This window comes from Carica papaya, chromosome 6 (assembly GCF_054855325.1).
Source record: "Carica papaya isolate Zhongbai chromosome 6, ASM5485532v1, whole genome shotgun sequence".
Lineage (NCBI taxonomy): Eukaryota > Viridiplantae > Streptophyta > Magnoliopsida > Brassicales > Caricaceae > Carica > Carica papaya.
Genome location: NC_142314.1, coordinates 16,326,877 through 16,349,197, shown reverse-complemented (window position 1 = coordinate 16,349,197; position 22,321 = coordinate 16,326,877). Strand labels below are relative to the sequence as shown.

General features: G+C 34.9%; 1 protein-coding gene across 2 annotated transcripts; it reads left to right on the top strand.

Annotated features, from left to right (window-relative positions):
* The first annotated feature begins 10,913 nt into the window (after positions 1 to 10,913).
* LOC110813873 (monosaccharide-sensing protein 2) lies at positions 10,914 to 20,865 on the top strand. 2 transcript variants are annotated; one of them, XM_088222119.1, is made up of 7 exons: positions 10,914 to 11,053; positions 11,698 to 11,850; positions 12,050 to 12,183; positions 12,465 to 13,031; positions 15,444 to 16,387; positions 16,815 to 17,002; positions 20,268 to 20,865. In XM_088222119.1, the coding sequence occupies exons 3-7, from the start codon at positions 12,105 to 12,107 to the stop codon at positions 20,710 to 20,712; spliced, it is 2,223 nt and encodes a 740-aa protein (XP_088078245.1). In that variant the 5' UTR covers positions 10,914 to 11,053; positions 11,698 to 11,850; positions 12,050 to 12,104; the 3' UTR covers positions 20,713 to 20,865. The 2 variants fall into 2 exon arrangements, with proteins under 2 accessions (XP_088078245.1, XP_088078244.1); XM_088222118.1 differs by lacking the exon at positions 10,914 to 11,053 and adding an exon at positions 11,128 to 11,551.
* Positions 20,866 to 22,321: the final 1,456 nt, after the last annotated feature.

Genomic DNA, 22,321 nt, shown 5'->3' with positions numbered 1-22,321 from the left:
GAGCATGATATTGCTTTCTTCATTGGTTTAGGCAGGTTGGTGGTGGCAGTGGTGGACTCGCCAATTTTCTTTTTTAGCAGGAACACATGGAATATCGGGTGGATGCAGGATGTGGAAGGGAGCTGGAGTCGATAGGCGACTCGACTGATTTTTTCTTCAATCTGATATGGGCTAAAGAAATGACATGCAAGTGTCTACAGTGCTCATTTGAAAACAGTTTGTTGCCTATATGGTTGTAATCAAAGAAAGACCCATTCGCCTCTTGGAACCCTATATGACACCTAGAGGCATTTACGGTTTATTGCATCCGATTATTGGCTGTGTATAAGTTAGCTTTTAATTGATTGAATAGGTCGTTTCTAACTGTGAGTTGCTGATCAACTTCGTTTACTACCGTTGTTCCCTCAATGTAATGTGGCATAGTGGGTCAGGGTCGTCCATATAAAGCTTGAAAGGGAGTCATGCCGATTGAGGAGTGGTAAGTGGTGTTGTACCAGAATTCTGCCCATGGTAGAAAGAGTTGCCATCTATTTGGTCATTGGTGAGTGAGACATCGTAAATATTATTCCACACATTAATTGACAACTTTCGATTTCCTATCGGTTTGTGAGTGATATGCGAAAATCATTTTTAATTCAGTGCCTGACATTTTGAAGAACTCCTTCCAAAAATGACTAATGAAGATGAGATCTCGGTCACTTATGATGGATCGTGACATACCGTAGAGCTTGACTATGCCTTCCACAAATTTTTCGGTAACTACCCTGGCGGTATAGGGATGTGCGAGAGCCAAAAAATGAGCAAACTTGCTGAGACAATCTACGACTACCAAGATCGTATTTTTACCTTGAGATGGTGACAATCCTTTGATGAAATCCATTGTTATGTCCTCCCAAACTTAGCATGGAATAGGGAGCGACTGTAGCAATCCTACTGGTGATAATGTTTCTGACTTGACTCGTTGGCATATGTCACAAGCGGATACATATTCTTGAATAGATTGGTGCATGGCGGGCCAAAAAAACTATTGAACCAGTCACTTGTAAGTGCGAAATACCCCTGAGTGGCCCCCCATTTGGGAGTTGTGGTAGGCTTGTAACAATTGTTGAACAATGTCGGACTTAAGTAGAGATTCGTTGTTTGTAGTATATTAGGCCATTTTTTTTGTATATGGACACCTCGGGTGATCTCTGGCAAGTTTCTCTAATTTTTGCATGTATGGGTTACTCTTAACTGTTTCCCTAATTTAATCCCATAATGACGTGTTGGCTGTAAACAGGATATCAAGTGCAGACCCATTAGCTTGTTGTGATAGTGCGTCGACGGCCAAGTTGTCTTTTCCTTACTTGTATAATATCTCATAATTGTATCCAAATAGTTTGGAGACCCATTTTTGCTGTTATGGAGTGGTGATTTTTTGATCCATCAGGTACTTAAAGCTTCATTGATCGGTCTTGATGAAGAATTTCTGTCCCAAGAGGTAGGGCTGCCAGTTTTGAACTGCTACGAATACGACCAATATTTCCTTGGTATAGGTAGATCAGGATAGTTTGGAGGTACCTAAGGCTCGATTCATATAGGTAATAGGCTTGCCATGTTGGGTGAGCATGGCCCGTTCCCAAAGGCATCGACATCAATGGTGAATGGCTCATTGAAATCTGGAAGTGCCAAAGTAGGTGTGGAGGTCATGGCTTTTTTGAGTTCTGTGAATGCTGTCTCAACCCCTTTTCCCATTAAAAGGATCCTTTCTTGACCAGGTTTGTCAAGGGCCTGGCTATGAGCCCATAATTTTGCACAAACTTGTGGTAGTAACCGATAAGGCCCAAGAATTCCCATAGTTCGGTGATGTTGCGGGTTTTGGCCAATTGAGCATTGCTTGAATTTTCCCTTGATCCACTTTTACTCCCTCAAGTGTCACAATATGGCTTACATATTCCAGTTCCTGACTGCCGAAGACACATATTTTTTGCTTGATAAAGAACTGATGTTGCCTCAATATTTCAAAGACTTTCCTGACATGTAATAAGTGAGTCTCCCAGTTGGGGCTATACACCAAAATGTCGTCAAAGAAGACTAATACAAATTTTCGTAAGTATGGACGAAAAATAGAATTCATTACAGCTTAGAATGTAGAGGGTGCATTACATAGTCCAAAGGGAATGACCAGATATTCTAGTGGCCGTTGTGTGTCCAGAAGGCTGTCTTGTGGATGTCTGATGGTTGCACTTGGACTTGATGGTAGCCTGCAGTGAGGTCTAGTTTTGTAAAATAAGCTGCTCAGTTTAATTCATCAAGCATATCTTCCACCGTGGGAATGGGGAAATGATCCTTGATGGTGACAGCATTAAGGGTGCGGTAATCTGTGCAAAACTATCATGTCCCATCTTTTTTTCTGACTAAGAGAACAGGAGAGGAGAAGGATCTGGTGCTTGGGCGAATGAGCCCGGAGCGGAGCATTTCATTCACTTGTTTCTCTATCTCTGCCTTCTGGAAATACACGTAGCAATATGATCAGACAGATTGGTTCGGTGCCATCTTTGAGAGGAATTTGGTGTTCGGTGCCATCAGACAGATTGGGTAGCAGCTATTCTGGTTCCTGGAATAATTCAGAAAATTCCTTCCATATTTCCTGTAATTTCTTTCTGTCCTTTGGTGGCGAGACCTCATGATCTTTTATGAAACAGATAGCATACATGGAGTGTTGGTTGGGAATAGCCCGACTGCTTTCCTCCACTAAAGCGACCTACGGGGGGAGGTGATCCAAGGCCATAGAGCACCCTTGGTTGGTTTTGCCATTGAAGCTCCATTGCTGACTTCTTCCAATCGTAGGCTACAGTACCCAATCCTTTCAGCCATTGTACCCCTAGCACAAGATCAAGTCCCATTAGTGGAAGGGAATACATAGTCAGAATGAACGGAATACCTTGAATGATGATTGGGACATATTCAAATTGTCCTTTGCAATTCAAAGGTTTGTCATTTGTAACCTTCACATCAAATGGCTGGGTTGGAATGATCGTAAGTCGTAAGCGCCTCACGATTCAATCGATAATGAAGTTGTGAGTCGACCCACTGTCAATGAGTGCGACTAGCTTCTGGCGTTGGATCGTGACCAAAACTTTCATGGTTCGGGGGGTAGTCCATTCAATGAGGGCATGGAGGGAAATTTTTGGGTCGATGAAACTCTCCCGGTCCTCTTTTGTGCCTTCACCCTCAAGTAAGAGAAGCTGCGGTTTACGGCAATGACGACTCGTCGTAAATTTCTCGTTTATAGTTAAAACAGAGGCTTTGCATTCTTCGTCGTTGCATCTCCTCCCAAGGAAGGCGCCTCGCGGCGTTGGTGGCGATTAGGTTTAACTGAGTTGAGGCAGGTGGGAAACTCGGACCGGTTGAGTTGCTCACGATCAGACCGAACAAATTTCTCCCAGGCTGGTTCATTCTGCACTGCCGGTCCATTTTTTCATCTCTCATTCAAGCCAGGCCGATCTCATCCTTCAAGGTTTTGGGCTGGAACATGCAAATGCCATCTGCGAGTTCAAGCTTAAGCCGACCAATGAAGGTCCTAATTAAGGCCTTTTGGGTCCACCGGTGGACTCGGTTACCCAGGCGCTCAAAGTCCTTCCGATATTCCCTTAGTGGCCCCAGTCTGTTTGATGCGCGGAAGGGCTTCGTTAAAGTCTTCAAATTCGGTTGGGCCAAACCTAGCCCATAATTCTTTTTCAAACGTGGCCCAACCTATTACCCGACCTTCTTCCTTATAACTCTTGCTTAGCCATTACCACTAGTAGTTGTCTTCTCCTTCAAGGTGGAATGACGCCAAGGCAACCCAGTGTTGTGGTACAGTTGCTTGGAAGTCAAAATTTTATCTCGCGCAGTTGAGCCACTCAGTGGGGTTGACACTGGCAAATGACGAAAATTTCAATTTGGTTACTCTGGAATAGAAGGTTCTCCCTTCGTCCCTATTGGATCTCTCTTTGCGATACAGGGGCGGCGGGCTTGGGCGGCTTACGTGGTGGTTGCTAGATGCTTCCCGATTGGAAGCAATTGTGTCGGACAGTCACTTGAGGTTCTCCTCAATTAATTGCATCTTGTCGGTGAATTCGAGCTCCATGCAGTTAAAGTTGTCCTACAATCCTCTGAGGCCGGTTTCAAGATTTTCAATGTGTTCCTTATTGGTGGTCATTTTGAACCTGGCTCTGATACCAATTATAGGTCTCAATCAAAGCTGTAAAATAACCTGAGATAGTTTCTGCTTATGGTGAGAAAATACAAAGATTTTTTTCTGGAAATTATTCATGTCTTTATTGCTGAATTAAAGTGCTTTAAATAAAGCTTGCTACAACGATATCTTCTTACTTCTAAGGTACTAGATTAACATAAAAGATGCATAGAATTATAAAGAAATTCAGAAATGCAAGTGGATAAGAGAAGGAGCAGATCACGGGATCTTCCTAAACTGCTTCTGGGTCTGTTTTGTTGGTTGCAGACTGTTTTGCAGATTACTTCTTCAACTGCTTTACTTGAGTGTATAACAACTCAGATATTTCAGGTTGCTTACAGGGATTCTTTGACTGCAGCATAGTCTATCAGAAATTGAACATGTTTACAGTGTCACTTTTGAGTGGCACTGGAGTGTGAAGTTGCAAAAAAGGTGACAGCCCTATGATTTACGATGGCAAAGATGCTTAAAGTATCACCATTGGATGGTTGGAGTGTAAAGATGAAGATGAAGCAAAAAGATGAAGCGAGAATGTGAAGGGAAAAGGTGAAGATGAAAGAAGAAAATGAAGGAAAAAAGACGAATGAAAAAATGAAGGAAATAAGATGAAAGAGGCAACTGTATGGAAGGGAGGTTTTTTTTTTAGAATTTTTTTTATATCTTTATTACTATTTTATTATTTATATATACTTGTTTATTTTTAATTAATAAAAAGTAGCGGATTGGATTTGGACGGGTCTTCACCATACAAAGCCAAATTTATCTCGTTTCGATTGGACAAATTCAAAAATCCCACTTTAACTTGCCAAGTTCAATTCGGTTTCGATTAAAACTCGCAACAATCTTACAAAAGTAGATGATATTAGCAAGTCACAATTTTTTTATCATCCCTAGAGACATACCATTAGGTATAGGTGCCTTGATAGAGTGCATTTAATTTGGAGCAACTACTTCTACCTCAATTTAAGGTATTTTAGCTTAAAATTCATTTCAATGGTAACCTTGGATTTTGCAACAGTCTAAAGCTAGCTCTATATATAGTCTCTCAACAACCTCAAAGATAGAGTTGGAGTGGTTATAAAATATATTCTCAATTTTGTTCAGGATTGATCACCCATTCGATTTATACTACTTCTAATCTTTTGTTGCTTTATTAGTGACGCTCTCGCAAAGAAAAATTTGGAGCTTACCCAATTTTTGCCACCTAACTCTTGATTATTAAGCCCACATCATTTCTTCTTTTCTATACAATTGTGTAACTCAATTTCCACTATCCTTTCAATATCCTTTACTTTGCCCTGGCTTGTTTTGTTACGTAACTCTTGTGACCTAGTTTCAAGTATGGCAATATGACTCTTACATTGCTTATTTTAGTCTTTTCCCATCTTCTCAGTGATTCTGCAATACCCCTTAATTTATAATCCAGACCATGCATTCCCAACCTACCTCTTTGTTTATGAGCAAATTTTACTTGGTCCCTGCATGATTGCTCTTTTAGCCAAAAAGACTAAAAGCAAAATCCTCTAAAATTTGAGTTCGTTGGAATTGATCATCATATATTTTGAGTAAGATTTGGGCATGATTTTAATCCGTGGATGATAAATGTTGCACTAATACATGGGAGAACATATACAAAGTTGGAAATGAGAAAATGATTTAACTCTCTTGGATTAGTTAATCTCTTTGTCGACCATTTATCCAAGTAAATTTGTAGCCTCTATAGCCCACATAAAAAATATTACATCATAGTATAAGATCACATAATTTTTGAACAAAATGCAAATTTACCCCCTAATCCCACATTCTCATTTTGCGCAAGTATCTTATTAAAATCCCTTTACAATCTAAGGTGGATTTTGAGGATTTTAAAGCTATATGATTAAGTCTCATGTTTGATGTGCTTCTCTCTAGCCATGAAATGAGAAAATCTCAAAGCTACCCCCCTTATATCCTATATTCTCAAATCTATGTGACAGTCAAATTGTGAGTTAACGACAACTTCCATCTCTTCATTCCATAAAATAATCCACCTAACTCTTCTATTTGTGTTGTCATCATAAATTTTATGTTGAATAAATGATTCAAAATTATGTTAGAATTAATCTTCTATGAAAATTATAAATTATCAATTATGATTAAAAATTAAAAATTAGCAGTTATAAGAAAATTAAATTAAATTAACGAAAAATTAAATAGTGATTAAATAGAATAAATATGTGGTTTTATAGAGGGAAATTAATAGGCAATTTTCACTGCCTATATATAGGTTATGTATTGTTGTGTAACGACATCCTATTTTGATTGAATAGAAGTTTTATATATTTTTTTCAATGTATATCTCTAATTATTTTTAGTTTTACATTTTTGCATCACTACCAACCTCTTATTCTATAGTTTATTTCCATCACTTTAAATCTTAAACCTTAAACCTTAAATCCTAAAATATCATATCCTTGTATAAGGTCACATAATTATTGAATAAAAGGCAAATTCACCCTTATGCGCACCTTCTCATTTTATACAAGTATCTTATGAAAATCTTTTTATAGTTTAAGGTGGATTTTAAGGATTTTGAAACAACATAATCAACTCTCATGTTTGATGTGTTTCTCTTAAGCCATGATCCTAGAAAATCTCCAAGTTGCCTCCTCATGATCCTCTATTATCAAATCTATGTGATGATTTGATTGTGAGTTAATGGCAAACTCCATCTCCTCATTCCATAAAATAGTCAACCTACCTATTCTATTTTCTCATGTCACCATATATTGCACATAACATCCTTTATGATACTACAATATCTCATTAGCAACCTCTATCTCTTCCCCTAACTTCTTCTTCTCTAACAAGAAAATTAAGGTTGGGAGGAACTTTACGATACAATCACTATACAATATGAATTACCTAGGTAATTCCAACTTATGGCACTCATTTATGATGTTGTCGATCTCATATTTATTTTATACTTTTGGAACTGATGAGGAAGAAAAATCACACAACTTTTTGAGAGGTCGAGAATCATCACCATTCATTTTTCTCTTCTGCTCTATTATCTATTCTAATAGAAACGTTTTTAATTCACTTCATTCTAATGCCTTTTTCTAGCTCTGAAGCCGCTCAATTCCCTTCTAGATTTTATCTGATGCAACAATTTCATCTTCCCTGGCTACTCTCTATCCAAATCATATCGACCTCCTTCTCCTTCATTATGTTTTAATCATATGAGACCTTGTTGCAAAGTTCCCAAATGTCAAATGTATAAGATCAAAATGATTTTTATATTTGTATTCACTAACATTGAATGACAATTTATTCATCTTAATTAGGGGACATATATAACAAATATCATGTTTTTTACACTTAGAAAATTTCAAAAAAGAACCTATCTTAGGCAGCATAGAGTGCTCTAGGCGATAATGTTACAACTCAAAATCTGTTCTTAATTCACCCTCTTGGGTTCCAATGGCTGCAATAGTTTATTGTCCTTTACCAAAAGTGTCTCTCTTTTGCTGTAAAATATGGAGTCTACGTTTTTACTTACCCAGTCCAATTGTCTTCCATATATGAAGACTTTGTATCACACACATCTCAGATAAGAAAATTAAACAACATTGTGAATACTTTGTCAATCTTCGGGCCGATTAAAGATTGAAACTAAAAGTGATTACACACAATACATTATTAATGATCAAATCCTCTTATATCTTTATAGTACCCATAACAATAACCTAAACCTTCTCACTATTCAACAACTCAACCATAGAGCATCAACCATATTTTCAGTATAAAAATAAGGTGTACAGACACTATGGCCTGAAGCACCTGTATCAATAATCCCTCTAACTCTACAATACATACTTTGAAATTGGAGAACTTACTAGAGAACCCATGCATCTTATTGTCTGTGTTGACGGAAGCCCTACTTTGCACCATGTTGGTTGTTATAGTGTTCCATTATAACAATGACATGAGCTGAGCATATTGTTCCTGAGTTATCACATTACAGTTTCCTACATCACTGGTCTCATTCCCTTTTTCTATAGAAACCTGATTTGTCACAGCTCCCTTGCTTTTTCTACGTGCCTTGCTCTCTTTGGGATAGCCATGTATCTTATAGCATGTGTCTATAATGTGTCCTGTCTTACCACAGTGTGTGCAGGTAGGCTTGTTTCCAATCACTTTCCAGCATTTCTCTAATGAGTGACCAGAAGCCTTAGAGTGTGTGCAATACAATTTTTCTTTCCATTTTATTCCAGTTTCTGAGCCTTTGTTAGAATTTTTAATACTAAAAGCCATTACCCTATTTGGGCCTAGGTAAGAAGAGATCTCCCTTTTCTTTTCTTCATGTTGGACTATTGAATAGACCTCGGTCAGGCTTAGGAATTGTTTCATCATTAGGACTTGAACCTTTATATTTTTATAGCTCTCATCTAATCCTATCATAAACTTCATTGACAAATCTATTTCCTGATGCTCAATAAGTGATTTCAAACCGCCACAGGTGCTATTAGGGACGATTTCATAATTGAGAAGTTCATCAAATAACTCCTTAAGTTTGGAAAAATATATACTAACGCTGTCATTCTCTTGCACTAGGTTGGCTATAGACTGTTTTGCCATATAAACCTAAGGAGCATTGTGCTAAGCAAGTCTCTGTTCAAGCTCATTCCAGAGCTGGTATGTCGTCTTAGCATATAAGGTGTTTCTTTTAATGTCAACAAACACTACATTTTATATACATGATATGATAATATCATTACAATGCGGTCAATGTTCCATTAAGGGGTTGTTAGGATCTATGGGCTCTTTAATATTCCCATAAATGAACCCTAATTTGTTCTTAATACTAAGGGCTCTTGTCATTGGCTTAGCCCAATAGTGATAGTTGTTGGAATCTAGCATTTGGGTGACAAATAAGGCTTTTGAGTTTTCGTTAGTCCCTATATAGAAAGGGCTACTAAGTTTCAAAGGGTCAGAGGTTCTTTCGCTAACAGATTCAGGAAGATGGGCTGCATTCGAGATAAAGTTTTCGATTTTCATGCTTAGGTCTTATACCATAACAAGTTTCTACCTTTAATATAAAAAATCTAGCATGAAATCCGAAGAAAAAACAAGTAAAAACCTTACCTGAACGCAGAATAACTGAGAGGGAAAACCTAATCTTACATCAGCTGAGTTCTTTTTTGTTTTCGCATAAGAAAAACAAGTGTATAGAGCATCATGTTCTTATTTATGCCTTATCCAAAAATCTTAAAACAAAACAACGTCGTTTGGGCAAATATACATATATACACACATGATACACATATACGCACACTTCCACTATCTTTCCCGTCTGCCCCCTGTGCCTATCAAGGGAATTGATTATGTGCATTCGGTTTCACCGTTTGACACAAGAACACCATGATGATAAAAACTCTTGTTTTATTTAATAAGAACTTATGTAAATGTTATATATGGGTAAATATTTAATGGCCATCGAATGATCTATTTGCTACTTAAAAAAAATATATGATTTTTTTGCATATAAGGCATACCAGCAATAAAAGAAAAAAATTAGAAAAAACACATCCGTAATTTTTTTTATGGCGACAATGTGAATATCGAGCAACAAATTATACAATATTTTTTATCTCATTTTTTAAATCTTAATAATATAACATTTTTAAACATATTGAAATTTTATTTTGTCATGATATAAAAAATAAAAATAAAAATAAAATTTTTTATGCATATTAATCACATTTATAGGTGAGAAGCCCACTTTGATGAGACAAATAAATGGGAAAAGATTTTAAATGGTTAATAGAAACTTTTTTTAAAGGTATGGATGGTATTAACCACATCAACTTTTTTTTTTTTTTTTGTCTTTTCATTTATAGATATTCTTTTTTATTTTTTAAGAATAAATATTTATAAAATTTAACATTTCTTGTATATATTCAAAAAATATATTTATAACTTTTCAAATAATGAAAGCCAGAAAAATAGATTCCCTGTCCGCAGTTGTAGGAACTTAGAGTGGACTTGGTCACCTCTTTAACTTGTTGGCTGTAAATCCCAAGAACCGCCTTTTTTTGTTATGGCTCTGATTGTGAATGAATGAATATTCACTCTCTCTCTCCCTCTGGATTCATATTATATTTAATTTAATTTCAAAATTTATATATATATTTTTTAATTTATATGATAACGTTAAACCAAAGTTAGAATTAAGTGTTAGCATAAAGTGTTTATTTTATTTATTCATAAACTCAAAAAAATTTATAAAATTTTAAAAGAATGATAAAAAAAATTAATCTCCTATAAGAACCTACATGAAACTGAGAATTATATTTTAAATTCAGAAATTTTAAAATAAATTAGTTAAAATTTAAAATAAATTTATTTTTTATTATTTAACAAATTTTTTTCACAAAATATACACCATAAATATTTAAAATTATTCTTAAAAAATAGACCCTTGAGTTTTTATTATAATAATTACTTACTTCTATTCTTCTCATTACTAACATTAAGAAAAGACAGTTCTGAATTTAGTAAAAAAGTATATTTTCAAAATTGATTTAGACTTAATGCGAAAGGATTATTATATTAATCCAAACATTTGTTACCCAGAGAGTTTATGATAATTATATAATTATAGGTGTAAAAATGTGAATAAAATAAAAAAAAAAAAAAAAGCTTTGTCGTTTTGGAAAGAAAGAAACAATGATGATAATAATAATATCTTCTCCTGGTACATGTATATGTGACCCAAGTATAATTGATGTTTGAATCGGTTGGCATGGCAAATCAAATTCACAATCACCACCTTTCTATATCATTACTGTTGTATGTACACAATTTTTTTAGAAATTTATTTTATTATTATTTTCTTTAAACTTTTCCTGCTGTTTCTTTCTCAATCTGTCTCCTTCACCTTCAAAGTTTCAAAAAAATAGTTGTTTCAGGGAAATTCAGATCCAATCTGCAAAATAAATGTTTGGTTTTTTTGGAACTTTCTTCATTATTATTGGCTTTGTTTGTTGTTAAATGTTAATAATTATTATATTCTCTTGATCTCAAATCAGAGAATCTCTTTCGCCCAGTTGTCTCCACAAAATATTTTATGATTCCTCTGTAAAAAAAAAAAAAAAGGGAAAAATATGTTTTTTATTTATTGAATTTTGAGAGAAAAAGATCAAGTTCATGCTTTTATGATATTTGAATTTTGATGCAAGGGAAGGCAATACGTGCAGGTTGTAGAAAGGCAGTAGGGGCAGGTGTCGCTGTTGTAACTGGCCTGGCCGCTGTTTTCTCTTTGGCTTTATTTCTTCATCTGACTAGAATGTCATTACTTTTTCTTTTCTTCATTTTTCTATAATTTTTTATAATTGTTTTTTGTGTTTGCATTTCATTATCTTCATTATTGTAAAATGAAAATGTGAATACCCAAAAAGACCCACTTTTTGACGCCAAGTGATTGCAATTTGCAGGGCAAACTGTTAATGGCTTTTTCTGCATCTGATGCTACCTGACAGACACTACCTCTCATCATATCGCCCACAATTACTTCTTCTTCCTTCTTCCTTGCTCTCCTAGCTAAACAAACTATCAACCCACTTGTCTGTTGGGACTTGGTCATCTGGGTTTGTTTTCTTTTCTTCTCTAAATATAAGGGCGTGTGGGTTTTTGTTGTCATGGAATTGAATCTAGGATCTACTTATCGTTGTTTCTTATGTAGGCCTGGATACACCAGGGATCACATTGTTTCCTATTTTTTCTGAACTACCTGACAGAGAATTGGCTGATTTTTTCATCTCTGATTTTCTGGAAACTCTCTTTCAGGTTGCTTGCTCTTTATTGAGTGTTGTTTGGATTTCACTCCTTGTTTTTTGGAAATATGAGCGGAGCTGTGCTTGTGGCTGTTGCTGCCGCTGTTGGTAACTTGTTGCAAGGATGGGATAATGCAACAATTGCAGGTACTTTGCTCTTCGGAATTCCCTAGAGTGTATGTCTTGCTCTTTATAGGATTCCTCGTGTCATAGGATTCATAGATGTTCTGTATCATGCTTTAGATGATTGCCTGATTTGATTTCTCTCTCAGAATATGAATTTGCTTTATGGGATTGTGCATAATTTTGCTTACACGATACTCGTTATCTGTGTAGATGATTACGACCTATAGTTTTTCATAAGGTTAGGTTACATGATTGTCATATCTGTTCCCTTTCTTGATTGTTTTGACGTGTCTTGGCTGCAGGGGCTGTTTTATACATAAAGAGAGAATTTAATTTGGAAAGTGAACCCACTATAGAAGGACTAATTGTGGCTATGTCACTGATTGGAGCAACTCTAATTACGACATGCTCTGGAGGAATATCAGACTGGCTAGGCCGTCGCCCTATGCTGATAATCTCATCACTTCTGTATTTTCTTAGTGGTCTTGTAATGTTGTGGTCTCCTAATGTTTATGTCCTGTTATTGGGAAGGCTGCTAGACGGGTTTGGTATCGGTTTGGCAGTTACTCTTGTTCCAGTTTATATTTCTGAGACTGCTCCACCCGAGATAAGGGGTTTGCTAAATACCCTTCCGCAATTCACGGGTTCTGGAGGAATGTTTCTATCTTATTGCATGGTCTTTAGCATGTCATTAATGACCTCACCAAGTTGGAGATTGATGCTTGGAGTTCTTTCCATTCCTTCCCTTATCTATTTTGCATTGACAATTTTATTCTTGCCCGAATCCCCTCGGTGGCTTGTGAGTAAAGGGCGGATGCTTGAGGCCAAGCAGGTTTTGCAGAGGTTGCGTGGCCGTGAAGATGTCTCTGGTTTGTTCTTCTCCGGATCTGCGTAATTTTTTTTTTCTTTCTTGGAATTCATAACCAAATTAACATGCTTTGATTTGATTCCTAGCCTTAGGTAACTCTACAAGTAATTGGGTGAGTTTTTTCTATAAGAGATGATCCTTTCTAATTTGGAAAGAACATAAATAGTGATTCACTTTCTATAAATCTTCTGGACTTCTGCGTCAGGTGATCTAAACTTTTACTGGATTCGTGCTTAATTTGAGATGCCTAAAAAAGGGGTGCATCCCTGATTGATTGCTGCTGTGAAGACTTTAGCTCTTAGTTTTTGTTCCTTGCTTCTTGAGGCAAATGTGCTTATATATTCTCTACTAGCTGGTAACATGTAAGTTGCATATTGACAGTTAGTAGTTAATATTTTTTTCCCTGCATGTCCTTAAGTTATTATTCTTATCGTTTTTCTTTTCTCTTTTTCCCTAACTAGTCTGTCCACTTCATGTACACCTTTTTATTATCTTTTGTCATGTGTGTGTATCAGATCTTACATCAGAAATTATTAGACTTAGATAACAGCAAAACACTTTTGCTTTAAGTAGTCTGTCCACTTCATGCCCCATATGAAAAGGCAGGCTATTGTCATTAACAATGGCTTGATTGAAACAGTTTTTTGTTTCCAATACTTCCATACACGATGTATACAAGAGAGGTTTGTACTCTATTCTGGATCTTATTATGGTGAAACTATGGTGTTCATATTTTATGGTCTTGGCTTTATCCTTGTATGGACTACTGAAGTCAGTTTCGCTCATTAATATAATGAAAAATTATTATTTTTTTGAGATAGTCCAACCTAAGATTATAGTCGTATATTTTCCATTTTTATGGATTTCTTTTATTTCATTTTGTTTTTCTACATATTGCGTTAGGAACAAAATAGTTCTTTATCCATGAGTTTTACCAAAGAAGAAATAAAAATAAAAATCCGGTGTAACTGCCTATATATGGATGTTAGTGTTAATATTTATTGTGTAATAACTATATAAGTGTGTTAAAATGAGTGCCAAGTGTGTATTAAGGTAAGAAATAAGTCTGTTATAAGACAAGGGCCGTTTAGACAATTCCGGAAATTCCAATTCCAGAATTAACTGTTTCCTCTCTTGTATATATCCTGTGCTGTGGCTGGAGACAGTATTATGGTCTGAATTTGATGTTAATGAAAAATACGTTTTTATTCTAAAGATCACAGGGTCCTCTCTATCCAATGAGGCCTGATTCTCTACCTTAAATTTTGAAAAGATGGAACGGCAGAAAAAAAAAAATGCAAAGGTACCTACTGATTTAATGTTAATCGCCCTATAAAATGATCCACCAGTCGGAATCATAAAGTACTGCCTTACACTTTCTTTCTTTTGTTATTCGTTAGGTGGTGTTTTGTCAGGATGTTCTAATCACATTAGCGTCAATTTCTTCAAATCTTGAAAATATCATATTCGAAATTGATTACAGTTGATTAAAAATAAAACTTAAACATTTGTAACTAAAGCTTTGATAGAGCATTTCTATGTTGATTTAATATTCTGCATACCTTTTGTTTGTCCTTTATAGATCCTTAAGATGTTAGTGCTTATAATTTCTTTAATCACTTTATTTATTGATTTTCATGAAACAACAAGGTCCTTTAGGAGCTGATATTTTTGTATGAAATTAGTTGAGGACCTTTGAAGTCTTGTGAACTTATCAAGCTGGAACTGATGCCATGCTGGGAAAACTATCACTATAATATAGCATTTTTAGCTAAATTTGTGAACTTGTCATAGTTAAAATGGATCTTTTTGCTTCCTCAGAAAATGCCATCTATTTGTTACTAGGAAAGCAGCAGAAATTCAAAACTCTATACAAAGAGGATAAAGAACTAAGAAATTTTTATAGATACATATGCACATATATATACATGTACATATATTCAGTGCTTTATCTTTTATCATATTTTAGTCCATTTTTGAGCATCTACCATAATCAAACTCTTTGATATGGTATTAACTATTTGCCTATGTGATGGGATTTTGATCTTTTTGTGAGTATATATACTCAAGCTCTTTGATAAGACTATTTACCACATGATGGATTTATAGACAACAATTTTTTTTATTGATATATTTTGATAAAACAATTATAATTTGACTCACTCCCTAATGATATGTAAAAATGTGACCCTTATCATGTTTATGTTCATAGTTGTACTTGTAATTTATTTTATCTATTGTTCTTATTGTAATAGCAAATATAAGATAAATTAGTAAAGAATTGATCACTCTAAAACAAATTATTAGGAAAAATTAGTATTGAATTTATTGCACCATTAACAACATTGCATCTAAATAAAGATCTAGTTTATCCATGCCTTATTCTCCAACTAATTTATATTATGATGAACAGGCGAGATGGCTTTACTGGTTGAGGGACTTGGAGTTGGCGGTGAAACAACCATAGAGGAGTATGTAATTGCCCCCGCTGGGGATCTAACTGCTGACCAGGATATAGCCACTGATAAAGACCAAATCAAGTTGTATGGACCTGAAGAAGGCCTCACTTGGGTTGCCAGACCTGTCACTGGACGCAGTACTCTTAGTCTTGTGTCTCGGCATGGCAGCCTGGCAAACCAGAGCAGTCTTATGGATCCACTTGTTACACTCTTTGGCAGTATTCATGAGAAGCTACCTGATACTGGGGGCAGTATGCGCAGCACTCTTTTTCCGCATTTTGGCAGCATGTTTAGCGTGGGAGGGAACCAAGCTAGAAATGAAGAATGGGATGAGGAGAGCCTTGCTAGAGAGGGTGAGGATTTTCAATCTGATGCTGGAGGTGGTGACTCTGATGACAATTTGCAGTCTCCATTGATCTCCCGCCAGACAACAAGTATGGAAAAAGACTTGGGTGTCGCGCCCCAGGGAAGTCTTGTAACCATGAGACAGGGCAGTCAGATGCAAGGGAATACTGGAGAAGCAGTTGGCAGCATGGGGATTGGAGGTGGTTGGCAACTGGCATGGAAATGGGCTGAAAGAGAAGACCAAGATGGGAAGAAGGAAGGTGGCTTTAAAAGAATTTATTTGCACCAAGAGGGTGTTCCCGGATCTCGGCGTGGGTCTATGGTTTCTGTAGCTGGTGATGCTTCTGCATATGGTGGTGAGCTTGTTCAGGCTGCTGCTTTGGTGAGTCAACCGGCTCTTTTTTCAAGGGAGCTTATGAGTGAGCATCCAGTTGGACCAGCTATGATCCATCCATCTGAAACTGCAGTGAAAGGACCTAGTTGGACTGACCTTTTTGAACCAGGAGTGAAGCATGCCTTACTTGTTGGGGTGGGAATTCAGATACTTCAGCAGGTAATATATATAATTCTACTTTGAGTATTTTCAAAAGTTAAAACTAGGACAACTTGTTTCCATCCAACAAAAAAGAAAAAAAAACAATAACAACTTGCTGCGAGCCTGTTAGCCTGTTCTCTTCTCTTCTTGTCCACCAGGTGGTGAGAAGTTGTACACAGCTTCCTATTTGAAAAAAATTAAGCCCGCTGAAACTAAATTTTTGGATGGTGAACTTGGTTTTCCAATGTTCACTTCTGGCAGCTTCTTTGTTGGATACAGGATATACTGCTAGACGTGCATATCTCCAAAGCCAACTAAGCTCTCCAACCTGAACCACTTTTTCAAAAGAATTCTTTCAGTTTTCCTGTCTCTTTTGAGGAAAATATATATATATATATACATGACTTTTTAATTGAATGAGTTGCTTGTATTTCCAATGGTACAGTTCTCTGGTATAAATGGGGTTCTGTACTACACTCCCCAAATCCTCGAGCAGGCGGGTGTAGGTGTTCTTCTTTCAAACATGGGCATAAGTGCTGCTTCTGCATCTCTGCTTATCAGTGCCCTGACAACTTTGATGATGCTCCCAAGCATAGCTGTTGCCATGAGGCTCATGGATATTTCTGGAAGAAGGTAACTTTATTTTTGTCTTTAATATTCCCCTTTGATATAGTGACTGTGCTTGTTTTGGATGTGCCTGTGCGCCGCCGCCCCCCCCCCCCCCTCTTCCCCCTCCTCTCCGCACTTCTCTTTTTTTGGGGCTTTTACTGCCTATCTCTTTGGGGAGTAGAGCTACGTCAGCAGAATTATTTGGGTTCTGGAGCTTAGATGTGAAAAGAATGGTTGAACATGTGTTTATTTGATATCACAATCCTATATATATATGTTTTCTATAATAGAAAAAGGAAATAAACAGTTAATTATATGGGGTGTATTTTACTATAATGCCTTTTAACTTAATTTACATACAATGCACTCTCTTTCAACCTGGGCAATAGATATTGTCCATCCCCAACTTTCTAGTGATAGTTTGGAGTGCTAGACTGCACAAGTCTCCGGTCAATACATTATCTAGCTGTAAACTTGTAGACATGTATATAGTACATATTAGATTCCGGACGAGTTTTTCTTTAATAAATTGTCCGTCGACCTCAATATGTTTGGTCCTATCATATTGTATCGGATTGTATGCAATGCTTATAACTAATTTTTAATCACAAGATATGTGCATAGATTTCTCCCACCTGATTTTTTAGATTTCCTAAGTTTCTTTTTGACCATAGTAATTCACATATCATTGAGCTATTGGTCAAAACTTTGATTCTGAACTTCTTACAACTATTATTTTACTTCTTACTTCTCTAAGTAACTAGGTTACCCCCAAAGAAGATACAATAACCTCTATCCACCACTTATCTTGCATAATCTGCATCCATATAGGTTTTTAAGAGCAACTTGTCACTCTTTCTGAACAAGATCTTTTTCCCTGGTGACCCTTTTAGGTAATGTAGAACTTTGTGGGCTGCCTGTAAGTGCACTTTTTAGGACTGTGCATAAACTGACTTATAACACTTGCTATATATCTAATGTTTGGTCTTGTGTAAGACAAGTGTATCATTCTTTCAATTGATTTCTGATACATCCTAATCTACTGGTGTATCTTCTTCTGCCACTCCCAACTTATGATTGAGATCAAGAGGAGTACTAGTTGGTTTACATGCTAGTTTTTCAATATCTCTTAACAAGTTATGAATATATTTATACAAACATATAAAGATTCTGAATTTTGAGCGGCTAACTTTAGTTTTAAGAAAATATTTCAACTTATGTAGCTCATTGATTTCGAATTGCCAAACATTGCTTTAGTATTAATTTTTTTTTTTATAATCTCTTGTTACAATAATGTCATCAACATATATTAGAAGTACAACTTCCATTATCTCGGAGTGCTTGATAAATGGTGTGTGGTCACCTTGAGCCTCCTTATATCCTAAGTCTATCATCACTCTTGCAGATCTACTAAATCATATTCTAGGAGATTGCTTAAGTTCATAAAATTTCTTTAGTCTACAAACTTTATTTGGTCCTTTTTTTTTTGGCAAAATCTGGCAGAATCTCCATGTAAATTTTTTTCTTCCAAATTTTCATGTGAAAACTCATTTTTTATATCGAATTATTATAGTTGTCAATCAAAATGAACAGTTATAAATAACAAGACGTGCACTGTGTTCATCTTGGCTTTGGTGCAAATTTTTCTTAGTAATTTATCTCATAAGTCTGTTATAAATTTTTGCCACCAGTCTTTCTTATACCTCTTAATTCTCTAATCTACCTTGTATTTGATTGTGAACGTCCATTTGCATTCGATAGGTTTATTTCCTTTGCTTAGATCCATCATTTGATTTTTCTCTAATGTCTGCATTTTCACATTTGTAGTATTTTTTTCATTTCTCACAAGAGAATGTCTCAAAGACGGTGTTAGGGATAGATTTAGTATTCAAACTTGTAAGAAATATGAACACTTATCAGACAATACAATCTGTGAGATAGGATAAAGAGAATGTCTAATGTATTTTCTATTACTCTTACCAAGTGCAATAGACATATCATTATTAAACTATATAGACTTTAAGGACTTAATATCCTTTAATACCCTTTAATAAACAATTATTACATAAAATGTATTTTACCTTAATACCCTTTTAGTCTAGTTACATATAGTAGATTCTCTGACAAGATAAATGGGGAGCTCAGCTGCTGCAGCTGATTGAGCTGCATGGTATCTAGTGGGTTCTCAGGGTTGATCAAATTTGATAAACCAACTGAATTTACTGTACCAAAAACTGTCCCATGTTTTTCTTCTATTTTTAATCTTAGCAAGCATGTCTCAAGTGATATGAGGCCATCTAAGTTATAATCGGAGCTTGTGAAATGCTTTTGATAAATAAAGTCCTAAGATGACTCTTTTCCAAACTTCTACATCTCTTGAGCTCATCTTGGAGATCCAATCCAAGTATTCCTTTTTTATGTTAATTTTAAATGATGATAAAAACTAAAATAAAATTTTAATCATGTGTTAGATCTCTGTTAACTAGTAAAAGATTGAGAAAATAAGTGAATTAAGCTGTTGTTATATTTAAACTAGCGTCTAGCATCCCTCAGTATTTTTGTGTTAAAACAAAATGGATGACTAAGAATTATTCCTTTGCTCACTGGCAAACGTTACTTTTGCTCAGTTTTTACCTTTTAGTACTGATAGGAATGTAGAAGAAATGTATACTTCTAACTGGTTTGTTTAAAGTAGTTGAGGAGAATATCTGATTTATCTGAGGTTTCTCATTCATTGTTGGTAACTTCAGACAAGTCTGTGATGATATGGTCTATTGGTGCATGTGATAACTTGTTTAAGCTTTAAATGAGGAAGCAGTTTTGAATGTGAAGCCTGAGACTTGGAATTTAATGGATGTTATGTCTTTCTTAGACATGTATATTGATGGTATAATTGGAAGTATATTCAGGATGTTAAAGAGAACATAAATTGAAGTGTTAGAGAGAGGAAGCAAATCAAGTTAAATGGTAAAGTTGTAATGTTTGTAATTAATTATCTTTTTTTTTTTTTTTCTGTTCTAGAAAATATGTATATAGGGTTGTAATATTTAACAAAATATACATTAATTAAATAACTATTCTTAACATTACCAAATAACTCTTTTGCAGGAAACTAGTGTGTAAATTGTATGACACGATTGATATTGATGGAGGTTCTTTTGTTATTGAATTTTTTTTTTCTTGAAGTACGCTTTGCAGTAAGGTTGAAGTTAATATTGCCCAGCTCAAAGCTGAAAATCCATGATATGCCAAATTCTTGTCTCTAATTAATATATATATATTATTGCAGGACTTTGTTGCTGTGGACAATCCCTGTGTTGATAGCATCACTTTTGGTCTTAGTGATTGGCAGTTCGATCCATTTAGGGAATGTGTTACATGCAGGAATATCAACTGTGAGCGTTGTGCTTTACTTCTGTTTCTTTGTGATGGGGTTTGGGCCGATTCCAAACATACTCTGCGCTGAGATATTTCCTACCAGAGTTCGTGGAATATGCATTGCAATATGTGCCCTGACATTTTGGATATGTGATATTATCGTCACCTATACACTCCCTGTGATGCTGAAATCTGTTGGTCTTGCTGGTGTTTTTGGCATGTATGCAGTTGTGTGCGTTATATCGTGGGTTTTTGTCTATTTGAAAGTCCCGGAAACAAAGGGTATGCCCCTCGAGGTTATAACTGAGTTCTTTTCTGTTGGTGCAAAGCAGGCTGCAGCTGCCAAGAACAACTGAAGTGGTGATAACATGGATTCAAAGTTTTGTCCATTTAATGTTTATTTTTCTGGGTTTTTGTTTTGCTTGGGGGTGTTGGAAAGAGGAACTGGTTTTCTGTAGAGAGAAATTGTATTTGTTACTTCTTGAATACATTTTCAAGCTTTTCTTTTTCTTCTGAGCATTCTGATTATTTGAATTCTCTGTTAAAGATGAAACAAGTTTTCTAGAATTATAACTGTAAAAAGGGAAAAATAAAAGCAAATGAAGCAAAAAGCAAAAAACAAATGCCAAGATGATCATGAGGAACTTGGAGACTAAAGTTGTTCAATAAAAAAATGATTTGGTCAACATCAATATTCTTGTATTTAACTTACTTTTTTAGTTAAATTTTGGGAAAATCAGGAAAAAATTTGTTAATGAAATATATAACAATTACAGTTGTACTTTATGTGGTCACCAAATTATTATAAGGTTTATGGATTGTTATTATTAACAATATTTTTCTATTACATATATATATATATTAGTTTTATGTGTGAAAAACATAATGATATAACATTTTTATTATGGTGATTGATTATATACTAATAATATCATGTATTAAATTTAGATGAATGATTTCAATTTTTAAATATAAGTCTGATTTATTAATTTAATAAATAAATTAATTATCGAGTAAATTAAATCAGACAGTACATAAAAAAAAATCTTAGAAAGACTTTACTAAAAAAATAAATTGTTTTTAATCTTATTATATTCTAAAAATAAATCAATTTATAAATAACATGACATTATCTACTTTCGTATAAATCAATCTCGATCATACGAGAATTAGATTTAATTTACCTATTATGTAAATGCAAGCAATAGGGTAGACATAATGAAAACTTAAAAAATGATTAACTTGTAACTTTTATCGTATTAGTTTGATATCATGTATGCTTTTTTAGGATTCAACGTCCAAAACTTGAAGAGAATTTCAAGAGAAAAATGACTTTTTTTATTTTTATTTTTTATATCTTAGGTTTTAACAAAGAGAAACAATAGAGATTTCTCTCTCACTTGTTTGACCGAGATATTATCTCATTTATATAACGTATATGTTTTATTTCTTGAATAAAAAAATTGAGGCAAAATCTTAATCATGGCAGAATCTTTTTCAAGACAATTTTAAGGGGAAAAAAAAAATGCTTTTATCTTTTTCTCTTCTTCCTCTAGTTTTCACGAAAAAACAAGAGAGAATTCCCTTTCGTAATTTTTTTTTTGCCTTATTTAGTCCATTCTCTCCAGCATACAAGGTGAATATTTTGTTTCTTTCGTTTAGAAAAAAGGACCTAAACCAGGATCTTTCTAACATTATAATTCTTCATATTTTCAGGAACTCTTCTTAAAAGTTTAAAGCGAACAAGCTGTAGAGTAGAAGAGAAGAAGAAAAGTCTCTCAAAATATTACACTTAAAAGAGAAATCCTAAAAAAAAAAAAAAAAAAAAAAACCATCATGTCCTAAGGACAGGTGAATCCTTTACTATTTTATCCAATCTCCAATTTTCTTTGTAATAGTTTATACATTAATCCTTTACTATTTCTTCAAACGTTAATATAACGATAAAAGTAATTTAATAAAGGC